This window comes from Aethalodelphis obliquidens, unplaced genomic scaffold (assembly GCF_003676395.1).
Source record: "Aethalodelphis obliquidens isolate GAN/ISIS:26980383/991018 unplaced genomic scaffold, ASM367639v1 scaffold35, whole genome shotgun sequence".
NCBI classification, from domain to species: Eukaryota; Metazoa; Chordata; class Mammalia; order Artiodactyla; family Delphinidae; genus Aethalodelphis; species Aethalodelphis obliquidens.
Window position 1 is genome coordinate 13961765 of NW_020837979.1, and position 13692 is coordinate 13975456.

Sequence of the window (13692 nt, forward strand, 5' to 3'; positions counted from 1 at the left end):
CTAAGCTAAGAGTTATTTTTGGCATTCATGAAAAATGTCTAGCTACTGCTAAGCCAACCTGGATGCTAAGAAACACAGGGACTCAAGGTCTGAGAATGAAAAGAGCGGCCAGCCTCATCTCCCCAAGTACATGCTCAGGGCGAGGCACGAGCTTTTAGTTTGTTCCACCAAATTACAAGCCAGGCAACCCGCCCACCAAGCCCTCGCTCCGGCACCGCTAGCATGTCTACAGCATGCTGCCCAGCCCCCCAGCTTGAAACTGGGTCAGGACTTCTAGAGCACAATTATATACCCATTTCCACTTATTAAAAATGCCATTAGATATAACCATATTCTAATAAAGAAAAATGGAGAGGAAACCATTCAGGAACAAGATTTAGCCCATATATACAGAGACACCACCCTAACACAAAAAGATAAACAGGTAAGAAGAAAAGGATGGGAAGCTGCAGAGCGTTTTTTAAAAGAAGCAACAAAACAAAAAAGGTCTCCCTTTCACAAAATAACATGACTTACTCTTTTTTTTCTTCTTTGTGCCCCCCAGAGCTGAGTGTAGAGCATTCAAAAACCAGGAGAGAAAGTCGACTCCATCCCCTGGAAAAGAAAGAAAGATGGTATGTCGAAGCTGGGAGACAGTACGATATTCCAAACCACATGCGGGTTGGCATTTCTCAGTGTTTCTCCTTCCTCTCCGGCCACGCCATCCCGTCCCCTGGGCATCCTCCTCTACCTGGCCACTACACGCTGGCACTCCTGAAGGACAAACTCTCAGTCTTCTGATCTTTACTCTCTCCCTTGGCTCTCTGGTTCAACCAAAATCTTCGATTATCTCCTCTATTCCAAACCTGAGTCTCATCACCCATCAAGAGCCATTACTGGGAGTTCCCCGGTAGTCTAGTGCAGGGGTCCCCAACCCCTGGGCCGAGGACCGCTGCTCGAAACCGGGCCACACCACAGGAGGTGAGCGGCAAGCTAGCGAGGGAAGCTTCATCTGCTGCTCCCCATCGCTCCCATTACCGCCTGAACCCTCCCACACCACCCTCCCGCCCGCCCCCCCCCCAAGTCCGGGGAAAAACTGTCTTCCACGAAACCATTCCCTGGTGCCAAAAAGGTTGGGGACTGCTGGTCTAGTGGTTAGGACTTGACACTTTCACTGCTGTGGCCCAGGTTCAATCCCTGGTCGGGTAACTGAGATCCCGCAAGCCATGCGGCACGGCCAAATATTTAAAAAAAAAAAAATTAAATTAAATTAAAATAAAAATTTAAAAAGCCATTACTGGGCTTCCCTGGTGGCGCAGTGGTTGAGAGTCCGCCTGCCGATGCAGGGGACACGGGTTCGTGCCCTGGTCCAGGAGGATCCCACGTGCCGCGGAGCGGCTGGGCCCGTGAGCCATGGCCGCTGAGCCTGCACGTCCGGAGCCTGTGCTCCGCAACGGGAGAGGCCAAAACAGGGAGAGGCCCGCGTACCGTTTAAAAAAAAAAAAAAAAAAAAAAAAGGCCATTACTGAACTTCCCTTCTAAGTCACTCCTCAGCCAGAATGTTTTCAAAACAAAGATGTGAAGGCACATCTTTACTTAAAAGCGTTCGTTCACTGACTCCCCACCGTTATCAGGATGTAATCCAGCCTCCTTATAGTGGCATATAAACCCAACACCTGGTCCACCTCGGCTCTCATCGTTGGTTCCAAGGGTCCAGCCACATGCAGTCTTCTCTCTGCACCAGGCAGCTCCATGCTCCTGTCCGGTGTCCTCTCTACCTGGAATGCCCAACCCCACCCTGTCTCCCCGCTACCTAAAACTTAGGTGTCACTCTGACCCCCAGCCCACCTCCCATGTGCTCGACAGGCGTCCTTACTCTGTGCTCCCTCCCATAGCATGTTGTGCTTCCTCTATCACAGCACTTAACACCCTGTAATCATCTTTCTACATAACTATCTTCCCCCCTAGAATAGGAGCCCCTGGAAGAAAAAACTGTGTTTCTTATCCTGGTAGCATTAAAACCTACTAGCACCATGAGTGAATGGTGAATCAACTGACCTGGATGCTAGAGAATATCATATCAGATACAGGTACTAAGAGCTACTCATGTGGCAATAACTAATTGAGTTTGGAGACATAAAAATAGTCAAAATAAAATATTCTAGTCTGCAACATGGCAAAATGAGAACCAAAAGTGGCAGGTGCTTAATAAGGGATGGTGCCTTTCCCAGCCTCCTGGTTTTCCTGAGTCGTAGAGTTTAGTTCACCAAAGCAGACAGACTTTCTATCCAGCTAAAATCGCTTGGGACCCTGGGCAGGGCAGGCTGAGGAAGGAAGAGTGAGGAACCTAACCACAGTATGCACTGGACACTCGCTCCGGCTACTGTAAGGTTCACAGCAAAGTGGAAGTAAATGTGCTCATCAAACTAGTTGTGTTGCCCTAAAGTCAGAAAACATGAATTACTCCTTCCTTACCTTGCTTGGTGATCTGAAAAGTCTTCTTGCTGCAAAGGACGACAGCTTGAAGCATCTCATGGGGAGACACATGTGCCTTGAAATTTCGAGGGTTCCAGAGCTTTCTCATCAGCTCTCCAAAACGCTGGACCAACAGGAACATGATATCCCCAGGAGGACGCTTGATGTTCTTATAATTGTCTTCTTCCAGGAAGTAGTTTCGGAGAGGAGGAACGTTAGACAGAGCCTGGAAATCAAACAAACACTCCAATTAATCCACAGCCTTTCTTCAGGACCCCTGGGAGCCAAGCTTGTCCACCTAAAGTTCTTCTAACAGAACTGTGCCTATGATGCCTTAAAGAATCAGAAGCAAATGCACTCCCAGAGAATCCCCCCCAGAGTTCACATTAGAGAAACATCCTTTATAGCAAGTTTCACAGAAAGTTCAGTTCTGCAGACACTCTGCTAACGTGGGTATAACAAAGGAGTTTTAAAATAAAGGTATTCGGGCTTCCCTGGTGGCGCAGTGGTTTAGAGTCCGCCTGCCGATGCAGGGGACGTGGGTTCGTGCCCCGGCCCAGGAAGATCCCACATGCCACGGAGCAGCTGGGGCCATGAGCCATGGCCGCTGAGCCTGTGCGTCCGGAGCCTGTGCTCCGCAACGGGAGAGGCCACAACAGTGAGAGGCCCGCGTACCACAAAAAAAAAAAAAAAAAAGGTATTCAAATCCCTATCTGCTGACCAACTTAATTAAAAATTTCCTTTGTTTACTCTAATTAGACCTGTGACTATGTTTGGATTCACAGGAACTGAAGGCTAGAAACCCAGATACTCTTTCTTCACCATGTATTTGGCTGGGGCAGAGAGGACTATCTGGAGACCACAGTTCCCCCATCTCTCAACTGTACATTAAAACAATATGAAAAACATCTTAGTAAAACCTGGTGTCTTCCCCAAATGTGGTATTGAGAGAGTGGTAATAAAATGATACAGGGACTTCCCTGGTGGTCCAGTGGTTAAGACTCTGCACTTCCACTGTAGGGGGCACAGGTTTGATCCCTGGTTGGGAAACTAAGATCCCACATGTTGTGCGGCATGGCCAAAACCAAAACCAAACCAAACCAAACAAAACGATACAACTGTATATAAAAATGAATGTACTCTGTTATGGTGGAAAATAGTTAAAAGGTTTAAGAGAACAAAAATTAATTATATCTCATTAAGCAAAAAGATAAAGACCAGCCATGTTAGTTCAAGAAGAAACACATGCTTATTAGTGTGAGTTATGAAACTGGGAAGGAGACCACGGTACAGACCCTAAATAAATGCATAGTCTCCCCACAGGTCCCTCCTGATGGGTTCATGAATCCTCATCAGTGCTACGCTTACCATGAGCACAACTTTCTTTGACAAGGTAATTCTTTCAGCAAGGATAGAAGGATGCTGTTAAACACAATTAAACCCAGGTGTCTCTGGGGAAGACCCAGGTATCTCTGGGGAAGACAACTCAGGATACAACTCAGGGTAACGATAGAGGTGATCAGGAAAGCCCCTACAAGCTTAGCTCAGCTGAAGAAACAAGGATTTCCTGCTTAGAGTTACTCTCAAAAAAGGAGAAGCATATGGATAGTTTATACTAATTCTTGCTTATCCATGCTGTGGAGAGAGGTTGCTCCCTGGTTTCAGCAACAATACAAGCAGTAGGTGTCCTCGGAGAGAAATTATTCAGCCTCCAGGTGGAGTACTTGGTCCATTCAATCCCATTTTAGTGGAAACATCACAAAGGATTTGTTCATCTCCTTGTTTGTATAAATAGAAGTCCAATGCACTATTCATCGCGCTACAGAGCCAGGTGATCTACTTATTTGTATAAATAAAGAGAACTTCCTGTGGGGACTGAAACCCATCACAAAGCCAAAACTAACTGCCCTGCCCATATCCAAATCCTATCTGTCCATCCTGTAACCGTCTTCACAAAGCCACGAGAGGCTGTAAGAGGAACAGTCCACAAAGTCTCTCTCCACCTAAGAATCTGACCTCTCCAGGAACCAGGCATGACACCAATGGCAGACACCAAAATTCACAGATATACTTTTACAATTTTTTACCAAATTCTTCATGCAAAAATATCACGAACAAAGTTTAAAGGCCACAAAAGAACCAGAACGAAATATGTGCAACATATGCAAAAAAAAAGGCCAATATACATATGCCTGCTTTTGTTTTTAAGTTTGAACATCTGATTTTTTTTAACACCTTTATTGGAGTATAATTGCTTTACAATGGTGTGTTAGTTTCTGCTTTGTAACAAAGTGAATCAGTTATACATATACACATGTTCCCATATCTCTTCCTCTTGCGTCTCCCTCCCTCCCACCCTCCCTATCCCACCCCTCCAGGCGGTCACAAAGCACCGAGCTGATCTCCCTGTGCTATGCGGCTGCTTCCCACTAGCTATCTATCTTACGTTTGGTAGTGTATATATGTCCGTGCCACTCTCTCACTTCGTCCCAGCTTACCCTTTCCCCTCCCCATATCCTCAAGTCCATTCTCTAGTAGGTCTGTGTCTTTATTCCCATCTCACCCCTAGGTTCTTCATGACCTTTTTTTCCTTAGATTCCATACATGTGTTAGCATACGGTGTTTTTCTTTTTCTGACTTACTTCACTCTGTATGACAGACTCTAGGTCTATCCACCTCACTACAAATATCTCAATTTCATTTCTTTTTATGTCTGAGTAATATTCCATTGTATATATGTGCCACATCTTCTTTATCCATTCATCCGATGATGGACACTTAGGTTGCTTCCATGTCCTGGCTATTATAAATAGAGCTGCAATGAACATTTTGGTACATGACTCTTTTTGAATTATGGTTTTCTCAGGGTATATGCCCAGTATTGGGATTGCTGGGTCGTATGGTAATTCTATTTTTAGTTTTTTAAGGAACCTCCATACTGTTCTCCATAGTGGCTGTAACAATTTACATTCCCACCAACAGTGCAAGAGTGTTCCCTTTTCTCCACACCCTCTCCAGCATACTTTTAATCCTCAATAAAATGGACCACTAATAGAAAAATGAGCACATAAGGCCCAACAACTCATGAAGAAATATAATAATCAACTTTAGAAGTGAATTCTTAAAAAGTAAATTAAAATGGAGATACCTATCAAAATGGAAAAAGTTGGGCTTCCCTGCTAGCGCAGTGGTTAAGAAACTGCCTGCCAATGCAGGGGACATGGGTTTAAGCCCTGGTCCGGGAGGATCCCACATGCCGCAGAGCAACTAAGCCCGTGCGCCACAACTACTGAGCCTGTGCTCTAAAGCCCACGAGCCACAACTACTGAGCCCACGTGCCACAACTACTGAAACCCACGCGCCTAGAGCCCATGCTCCGCAACAAGAGAAGCCACCACAATGAGAAACCCACGCACCACAACGAAGAGTAGCTCCCACTCACCGCAACTAGAGAAAGTCCGCACACAGCAACCAAGACCCAATACAGCCAAAAATCAATAAATGAAATACATTAAAAAAAAAATGGAAAAAGTTGTTTTCAATGCTAACAGTGACAATGCAAGATGAAGAACACCCTTTTGGGAACCCTCCTACACTGTTAGTAGGAATGTAAATTGGTGCAGTCACTATGGAGAACAGTATGGCGGTTCCTTAAAAAGCTAAAAACAGAGCTACTGTATGATCCAGCAATCCCACTCCTAAGCATATATCCGGAGATAACTATAATTCGAAAAAACACATGCACCCCAATATTCATAGAAGCACTATTTACAACAGCCAAGACACGGAAACAAGCTAAATGTCCATCAACAGATGAATGGATAAAGAAGATGTGATACACACACACACACACACACACACACACACACACACACTGGAATGTTACTCAGCCACAAAAAGAATGAAATAATGCCTTTTACAGAAACATGGATGGACCTAAAGATTATCATACTAAGTGAAGTAAGCCAGAAAGAGAAAAACAAATACCGTATGATATCACTTACATGTGGAATCTAAAACACGACACAAATGAACTTATCCATGAAACACAAACAGACTCACTGACATAGAAAACTTATGGTTACCAAAGGGAAAAGGGTGGGGGAGGGGATAAATTAGGAGTTTGGGATTAGCAGATACAAACCACTACATATAAAATAGATAAATAAGGTCCTACTGTATAGCACAGGGAACTATATTCAATATCCTGTAATAAACCATGATGTAAAAGAGTATGAAAAAGAATATATATATATATGTATGCATAACTGAATCACCTTGCTGTATACCAGAAACTAACACAACACTGTAAATCAACTACACTTCAATTAAAAAAAAAGAAAAAGAAAAACACCCTTTTGTGTTGCTGGTGGGTTTGTAAATTGCTACAAACCCCCTACAGCCTAGAATCTAGGCCCAAGGTGCATTAATACAAGAAGAAAAGAAGGTTAAATAAATTAAATTCAACAAAATGGACTGACATGTAAACATTAAGGAAGCTGCACAAGAATATTTACTGATTTCATAATATGCTTTTAGGTTAAAATACATACAAAGATACATACTACATTACTTTATAGATAAAAAAATACAAATATTTTTCAAGTCTAGAAAAGAAATATAACAAAATGTAAGTGTCACAAGAAGTGCAAGACTATATATATATAGAAGAATACTCACTGCAACACTGGTAACAGAAATAAAAATGTGAGACAAGTGAAATTTTATGTATCAATTGGGAAATAACAAAATAAACCATAATATTGCCACATGACAGGATATAATGCATTTGTGTACCTGCGTTTAGAATAAAGTTCTGGAGGTCGCTATACTGCTAACTACCCCAGGACAGAGTACTAGGGAAAGAAAGGAATGAAGCTTTTGTTTTATACTTTCTATATCTTCCCCCTACACAAGTACTTGTTTATACTTTTTTTTAACCAGTTTTTTTTGAGTGAAGTAGGATGATTATTTTCTTATGCTTACCAACGTTTTCTATTTTTCTACAACATGCGCACAATTACTTGTGTAATTTTTTTTAAAAAGCAAAACAATTGCAAACAGGACAACTTTGGCTTTCTGCCTTTCCCACTGCAGGACTTCAGCACAGGGGCAGGACAGAGACATCACAGAGCCAACACAATGAACATCTGCACCATGAAAAGAAAAAGCATCATCTAGCTCATGTGTCTCTTACTTGGTACTGCAGGTCCCGCGCAGCTCCATCCCCCATTCCCTGGAAGCTCCAGAGGCTGGAACAGGTCCACCATTTGGTGGCAGCCCCTCAGGCAGATGGGAATGTTCTGCTTGGGGCAGAACAAACACCCAAGAAGAGTCCTTGGCAAGACTCGGGGTCTGAGGACCACCTGACTGCACTCCACCAGAAGGCAGCTGTTTCTTAGCCAAGCTTCACAGTGTTCCCGGGTTGCCCCCTCCCTCATGGTTCCCGCCTCCAACCTACCTGAAGGACGCCTCCAACCTACCTGAAGGACGGCATTGGCGTAGTCGTTGGCCTTTATGTTATTCAGGCCCACGATACCGGGCAGGTAAGTGGTACCATCATATGCCCGGGACAACTTGGCTTGCTTGTCCAAGTTAGCGATCTGCTGCTTTGTGAAAGTGGGCTTCAACACATACTGAAAAGCAAAAGAAAATCCTAGGCTGTTTTAGGGCAGTCTACAGAGTTCACAAGATATATCCACAACAGCAATTTCTGCCAAAAGAAAAGATACTTTGGTCGTGAACGTCTCACCATCCACCCAAAGGGCTCCCAACAGTAGGTCTAAGGACTGAGGTAACATGCAATGGGCCCCGCCCCACGTTGCTCATCTAGAAGGTGATCTCTGTGTTTAACCCAAAGTCACTGAATCCCAGGCCTGTCCTCAGACCACAGGTTCAGCCAAACCCGGGACAAACAACAGGGAGAAGCTGCAGGACACTCAAGTCTGCAGGAGGCAGGAGTCTGAGTCCCAGGTAGGACCTCACACAGAGCCAGCACACAGGCCCGGTGCAGGAACAGGAGTGTCACCTCCTATCTGTGCAGGACTGAGATCTCAGGACTCCCTGTGGCTGGAGGGGCAGGATCAGAACCTTCCCTGTCCTAGACCTATGAGGGTCATCATGTCACACACTGGTCAGAGGTCGCCACTAACTCACTTTGAAAGCTTGAATTCCTTTCAGTTTCTCCATCTATAAATACTGTCCTTAACCACTTTAACTTCAACTTTAATAGACTGTTATAAAACATATGGAAGTGGAGTAAGTAGTGTTTCAAACACTCTGAAAACCAAGCTTTCCTTAATAAATAGAGCATTCAACTCTATTGAACATGCAGCCGCTGCTGAAAAGGAAAGCAATAATCAACAGTTCCAACAGTAATCAAAGCCCAAGAGGACTTTCCACACTCCTCACTCAAGTGCAGTGACTCTTGGCACAGGGCACAAACCAGAGCCCACAGATGGACATGCTGGCCATTCTGGCTGCATCATGTCAAAAGTAGCCGGAAGCTGGTATACCTCTTGGCATCCACTGTCCTACAGCAGGCCCAATTCACATCCCTACTCCAAAATATGGAAGGATAATTTATTTCACAAAAATGCTTTCACCCTAATTGAAAAGTAGCAATATTCCTTCAGTCCTAACCCTCAACATTAAAAGCAGAAATCAGAGCTAGGCTGTAGACCATGGGCCAAAATTATGGACTGTGACCTCCTTACTCTGTTTCTCTGGTTCCTGCCAAGGCGAAAGGAGCCTCTCGAAGCCCAAGGGACTTAGACTCTTTCCTGACCTCGGGTGGGGCAGATCCTCAGGAGCCCTGGGGTGGCTCCCAGGATAACTGGTTCCAAACCAACCCTCTTGGACACGCACCGTGATATCCTCCAGTGAGGAATCGATGATCTCATAGTTGTCTGGGAGGCAGTAAAACTTGAGGGTGTGGAGGTTGAGGAAGACATGGTGACTAAACTGGACACTGTGAATGTAGGCATGAGACTTCAAACCCCGGCCTGTAGGGAAGAGTGAAAGGCTATGAGAGAAGGGCAGACTCCATAAGCACACAGATGAGGGGTAATTTTCCTTTCATTATTTTGTACCAGAACATGTTAGTATCAGCAAAAACAAAGTACTACACCATCCACGAAAGGAATCTCCCACATGAACTCTTCTCATCACAAAAATAGCAAGAAAGAAGAGCGCATTATCTTTATTCCCTAGATGGCACAAGACATAAGGGAACTGATTTCATATACATGAACATAGAAAATATGTGTGGGTGTATTTGTGCATATGTGTGTATATGTATGTGTCTGTGTGTATGCATATATGTATGTGTTTATGTATATGAGCTAGTTTCATGTATTAGAAACTAGGAATATCCATGTATATATCATATACATGTACGTACATGCATACACTGATTTGCACATACACACGTACATATCTGTGACAGTCCATCGTCACTTAGTCCTGAGTTTTCAACTGTCCACATTCACGACAATCCTGTACCCACATACTTTTGTTCACGTTGCCACTCCTTTCTAGAGCATCTCACCCTTAACCTATTCAAACTCTATGTCCTGCATACAGAGTACAAGTTCCACCTCCTCCATGAACTCTACACAAACACTCCAGCTAACAATGATCTTTGCATATTTCAACTTTGCATATTTCAACTCCTATCATCCTTTGCATATTTTTGCATATTTCAACTCCTATCATCCTTATTTATACTCAGCGCCACACAGTCCAGCAGTAATCTTTATGGTCTTAAGAGAGTCTGCTGATTGTTTTACGTGTTAACCTTGACAGTTTATAAGATCCTTATTAGAGCAAAGAATGCAGTTTATAATTCTTTTGAATCCTCCACTATACTGTGTACAAAGCATTTGCTTGCTCTGAATGAACTGAAATAATAAATTTCCAGAAAAGAACAGAATGAAAAAGTCCTTAGAGTAAAAGGATTCTCAGAAAAAGACATGAGTATAGAAAACATCAGAGATTCAAAAACCCAGAGTCTCTGATACTTCCTACATAGTCTCTCATATGGCTAGTTCTTTCTTCCTTTCACATGTATTCAGGTTCTGACCAATCAGAGAACCTCCTGTGGATATTCTAAGAGTATTCCACCTTCCTGGGAACAAAGATAGGGCTTACTAGACATGATTCCTAACAGCAGCTTACTTACTTAAAAAAAAAAAATCCCTGAATAGAGCTGTGGCTAGTGCTGAAAATGTGATGCAAAACATTTATTTACCCTGAAAGTACTTGCCACACACCAGACAGGCATACGCATTGATATGCGAGAGGGAGATGGAACACAGTTTCTCAAAGTCAAAGTCCAGCACACTCCTAAGAGAACCAAAACAAAACAGAAACAATTAATAGGGATGGTTGCCTAGGTGAGCACCTGAGCGAAGCAGTGTCCCTGGCTTCCTGTCCTGCAGTCACACAGCTGCCTTCAGAGAACAGTTCAACAATCACATACAAACCATGGGGAACATTAACTCTTCCTTACCTAGGCATTTAATATAGCACCGCCACCCACCAAGCCCCAAAGCAGTGCAAAGGTATCTCTACCAATGACCCTCTTTCTTTTGAGTGTTCACAACCAGTTGAGAATCTTCCATTACTTTCTCTGGAGGAAAAGCCACAAGTAGGACTGAAGTAACAGGGCCCCAACAGCATTCCAAATTAAAAGACATTAAAGGAAGGACATAAAAAGAGTGAATAAACCCTTTCATAAAAGAAAATTTTATTTTTGTCCATAAAAATAAATGGGAAGCCTGAAGAACTTTAGGGGAATACCTACAAACAGATCTATCTATTCAAGTGCAAAGTAATGGTATATGAGTACTGGGCGGGTTAAGTGATAAAAGAAAATTTACCTCCACTGAATTCACAGGTGGCAAGAGGATTCATTCTCAAGCATTAACTCTGATTAATTGGTAATGGTCCCAGGAAAGCTGCACTGTCAGTTAAAGGGGCCACTAGCCACACACAGCTACTGGTGTTTAAAAGTAAAATAATTAAAATTAAATAAAATTTAAAATTCAGTTCCTCAAGCCACATTTCAAGTGCTCAATATCCACAAGTAGCCCGTGCCTACCACAATGGACAGCCCTTAAAGAGCAATTCCATTGTTGCAAAAAAGTCTATTAGACAGTGCCACCCTACGGCATAAATGAAAAACCATCCTAAAATGCATCTGGGATCAAAGAATACCAAGATGGGGTAAACACCTCTGCTTTAGGATATATTTTTGTCTGATTTTCCTCTGCTGAATCCCAGGCACCTAGAGTAGTACCTAGCACACAGTCAGTGCTCAATAATATTTAAATTTGCTATTGTCATCGACACCACATATCCCTTTATTTCCTCATACAAATTCAAAATGAGCTAAAAGCTCTTTCTGCATACGCCCACCCTAAAACAACATGCTCTCTGACACTTTAAATTGAAGGGCAAAGATTAAAAAACAAGGCAAGAGGCACAGTTTTCTGGGCAGAAAGCTTTAAAAGAGCTAAAGTTTTGGAACGTATTTTTAACGTACAGTCCAAAGAACTTTCTGCAGAGACTCCATTGTTCTTTTGCTGCCCTAGGCATTCCTGTGCTACCGACCTGTTAATGGTGTCCAGGTAGGGGCAGTGGCGGCTCCTCCGATCCTCAGAATCCATGCGGCCATTTTTTGCTGAAAGGAAAAGCATCAAAAGCTCTGAAAATGGGAAACCCACACTCAGGGTCAACTACCAGTACAAACAAACACAAAAATGGGAAAAATTAATCAGGATGAGCTCCTGTACAGGCAGCCTGACAACACCAAAGAAGCCCACTTAATGGAACAGGCCACAAACTGAGAGGATATTCTTGAAACACATATAACCAACAAAGGAATTGCTTGCAATTACATAAAGAAATCTGGTGGAGATTTAAAAAAAAAAAAAAAAAAAAAAAAGACAACCCAAAAGGAAATGAGGAAGACAGCCCTCAAACTTATGAAAAAATGCTGGGAATTCCCTGGCTGTCCAATGGTTAGGACTCTTGTGCTTCCACTGCAGGGGGCTGGGGTTCGTCCCTGGTTGGGGAACTAAGATCCTGCAAGCTTCACAGCATGGCCAGAAAGAAAAGATGCTCAACCTCACCAGTAATCAAGAACATGCAAATTTCCTTGCACAATGATATACCACTTCACACCTACCAGAGAGGAAAAAATAAAATCAGGCAATTCCAAGTGTTGGCAAATATGAAGAACAGTGAGAATGCTCATGTAACTGCTGGTGGGAGTATAAACTGTTACAACCTCTTAGAAAATAGTACAGCAAGATCAAAGCTGAAAATACACAGACCTTTTGGCCCAGCAATCTCTCTTCTACTTACATACCCTAGAGAACTTTTGCACATGTGCCATCAGGAATGCTTTACTAAAGAATATTTATAGCAGCAATATTTGAAAGAGACCAAACTGGAAACAACCCAAATGTCTACAACATATAAAAATGGAAGGAATACATTTTGGTATATCATCAATAGAACACTGTGTTGCCGGATAAACGTCAACAATATGGCTAGCGGAAAAAAAAAAAAAAGGCAAAACAGAAGACAACATATAGTATGATTCCATTTATAACAAATACAAAATAAAATACAGTTCTACTCAGGGATGTATATGTGAGGTAAAACTGTAAATAATAAAATAATAAAAATAGAAATGATTAGAAAAAATTCAGTGATTACCCAAGCAAGCAAGGAAGGCAGATGCAACTGGGAAGGGGCCTATGGGAGCTTCTAAGGTACTGGTTAAGTACCACTTCTTAAGCTGAACAGCATCGGGAGGCAACTCTCCATGGGTCTCTCGAACTTCTGCACATATTGTGACCAGAGGCACTGACTGCCTCCAGACTATCTTGTCAAAGTTGTTTGTACAGTGAAGTTTGTTTCTATAGCTTTGGAAGTAGGAGACAGTGTGTCCCTACAGAGCAAAGGGGAGGCAAGCTCACAGCCCATTATAGAAGATTTGGGTTGTCTAAGCTTAGAGTTCTTGTCCTGTGAGGCCACCCACTGTGTGTATGGGTTCTCATCGTGTTGCACTGTGGGAACTGACTCAGGGAAGTGACAATGCTATATTCTGGCTACTGTTATTGCTGCAATAAGCTGTCTCAAGCCCAATAGCTCCATGTCTTCCATCAGCATCCATGAAACCACGGCAGGCTAACTTGGTAGTGTACAAAAAGGGTAAAATCTCAG

At 43.1% G+C, this 13692-nt stretch overlaps 1 protein-coding gene across 7 annotated transcripts in view; it reads right to left on the reverse strand.

The window, feature by feature from the left end:
* The window catches only part of USP39 (ubiquitin specific peptidase 39), a 30272-nt gene that overhangs the window by 14905 nt on the left and 1675 nt on the right, over positions 1-13692 (reverse strand). For 5 of the 7 annotated variants that reach the window (XM_027129169.1, XM_027129174.1, XM_027129176.1 and 2 more), the window contains 6 exons: positions 12070-12139; positions 10706-10800; positions 9322-9458; positions 7938-8090; positions 2455-2680; positions 517-594 (listed from right to left, as the gene is read on the reverse strand). In XM_027129169.1, the coding sequence (XP_026984970.1) occupies positions 517-594; positions 2455-2680; positions 7938-8090; positions 9322-9458; positions 10706-10800; positions 12070-12139 (759 nt within the window). Of the gene's footprint in view, positions 1-516; positions 595-2454; positions 2681-7937; positions 8091-9321; positions 9459-10705; positions 10801-12069; positions 12140-12590; positions 12643-13692 lie in introns of all 7 variants that reach the window. The other 2 variants (XM_027129172.1, XM_027129171.1) reach the window with 1 other exon arrangement.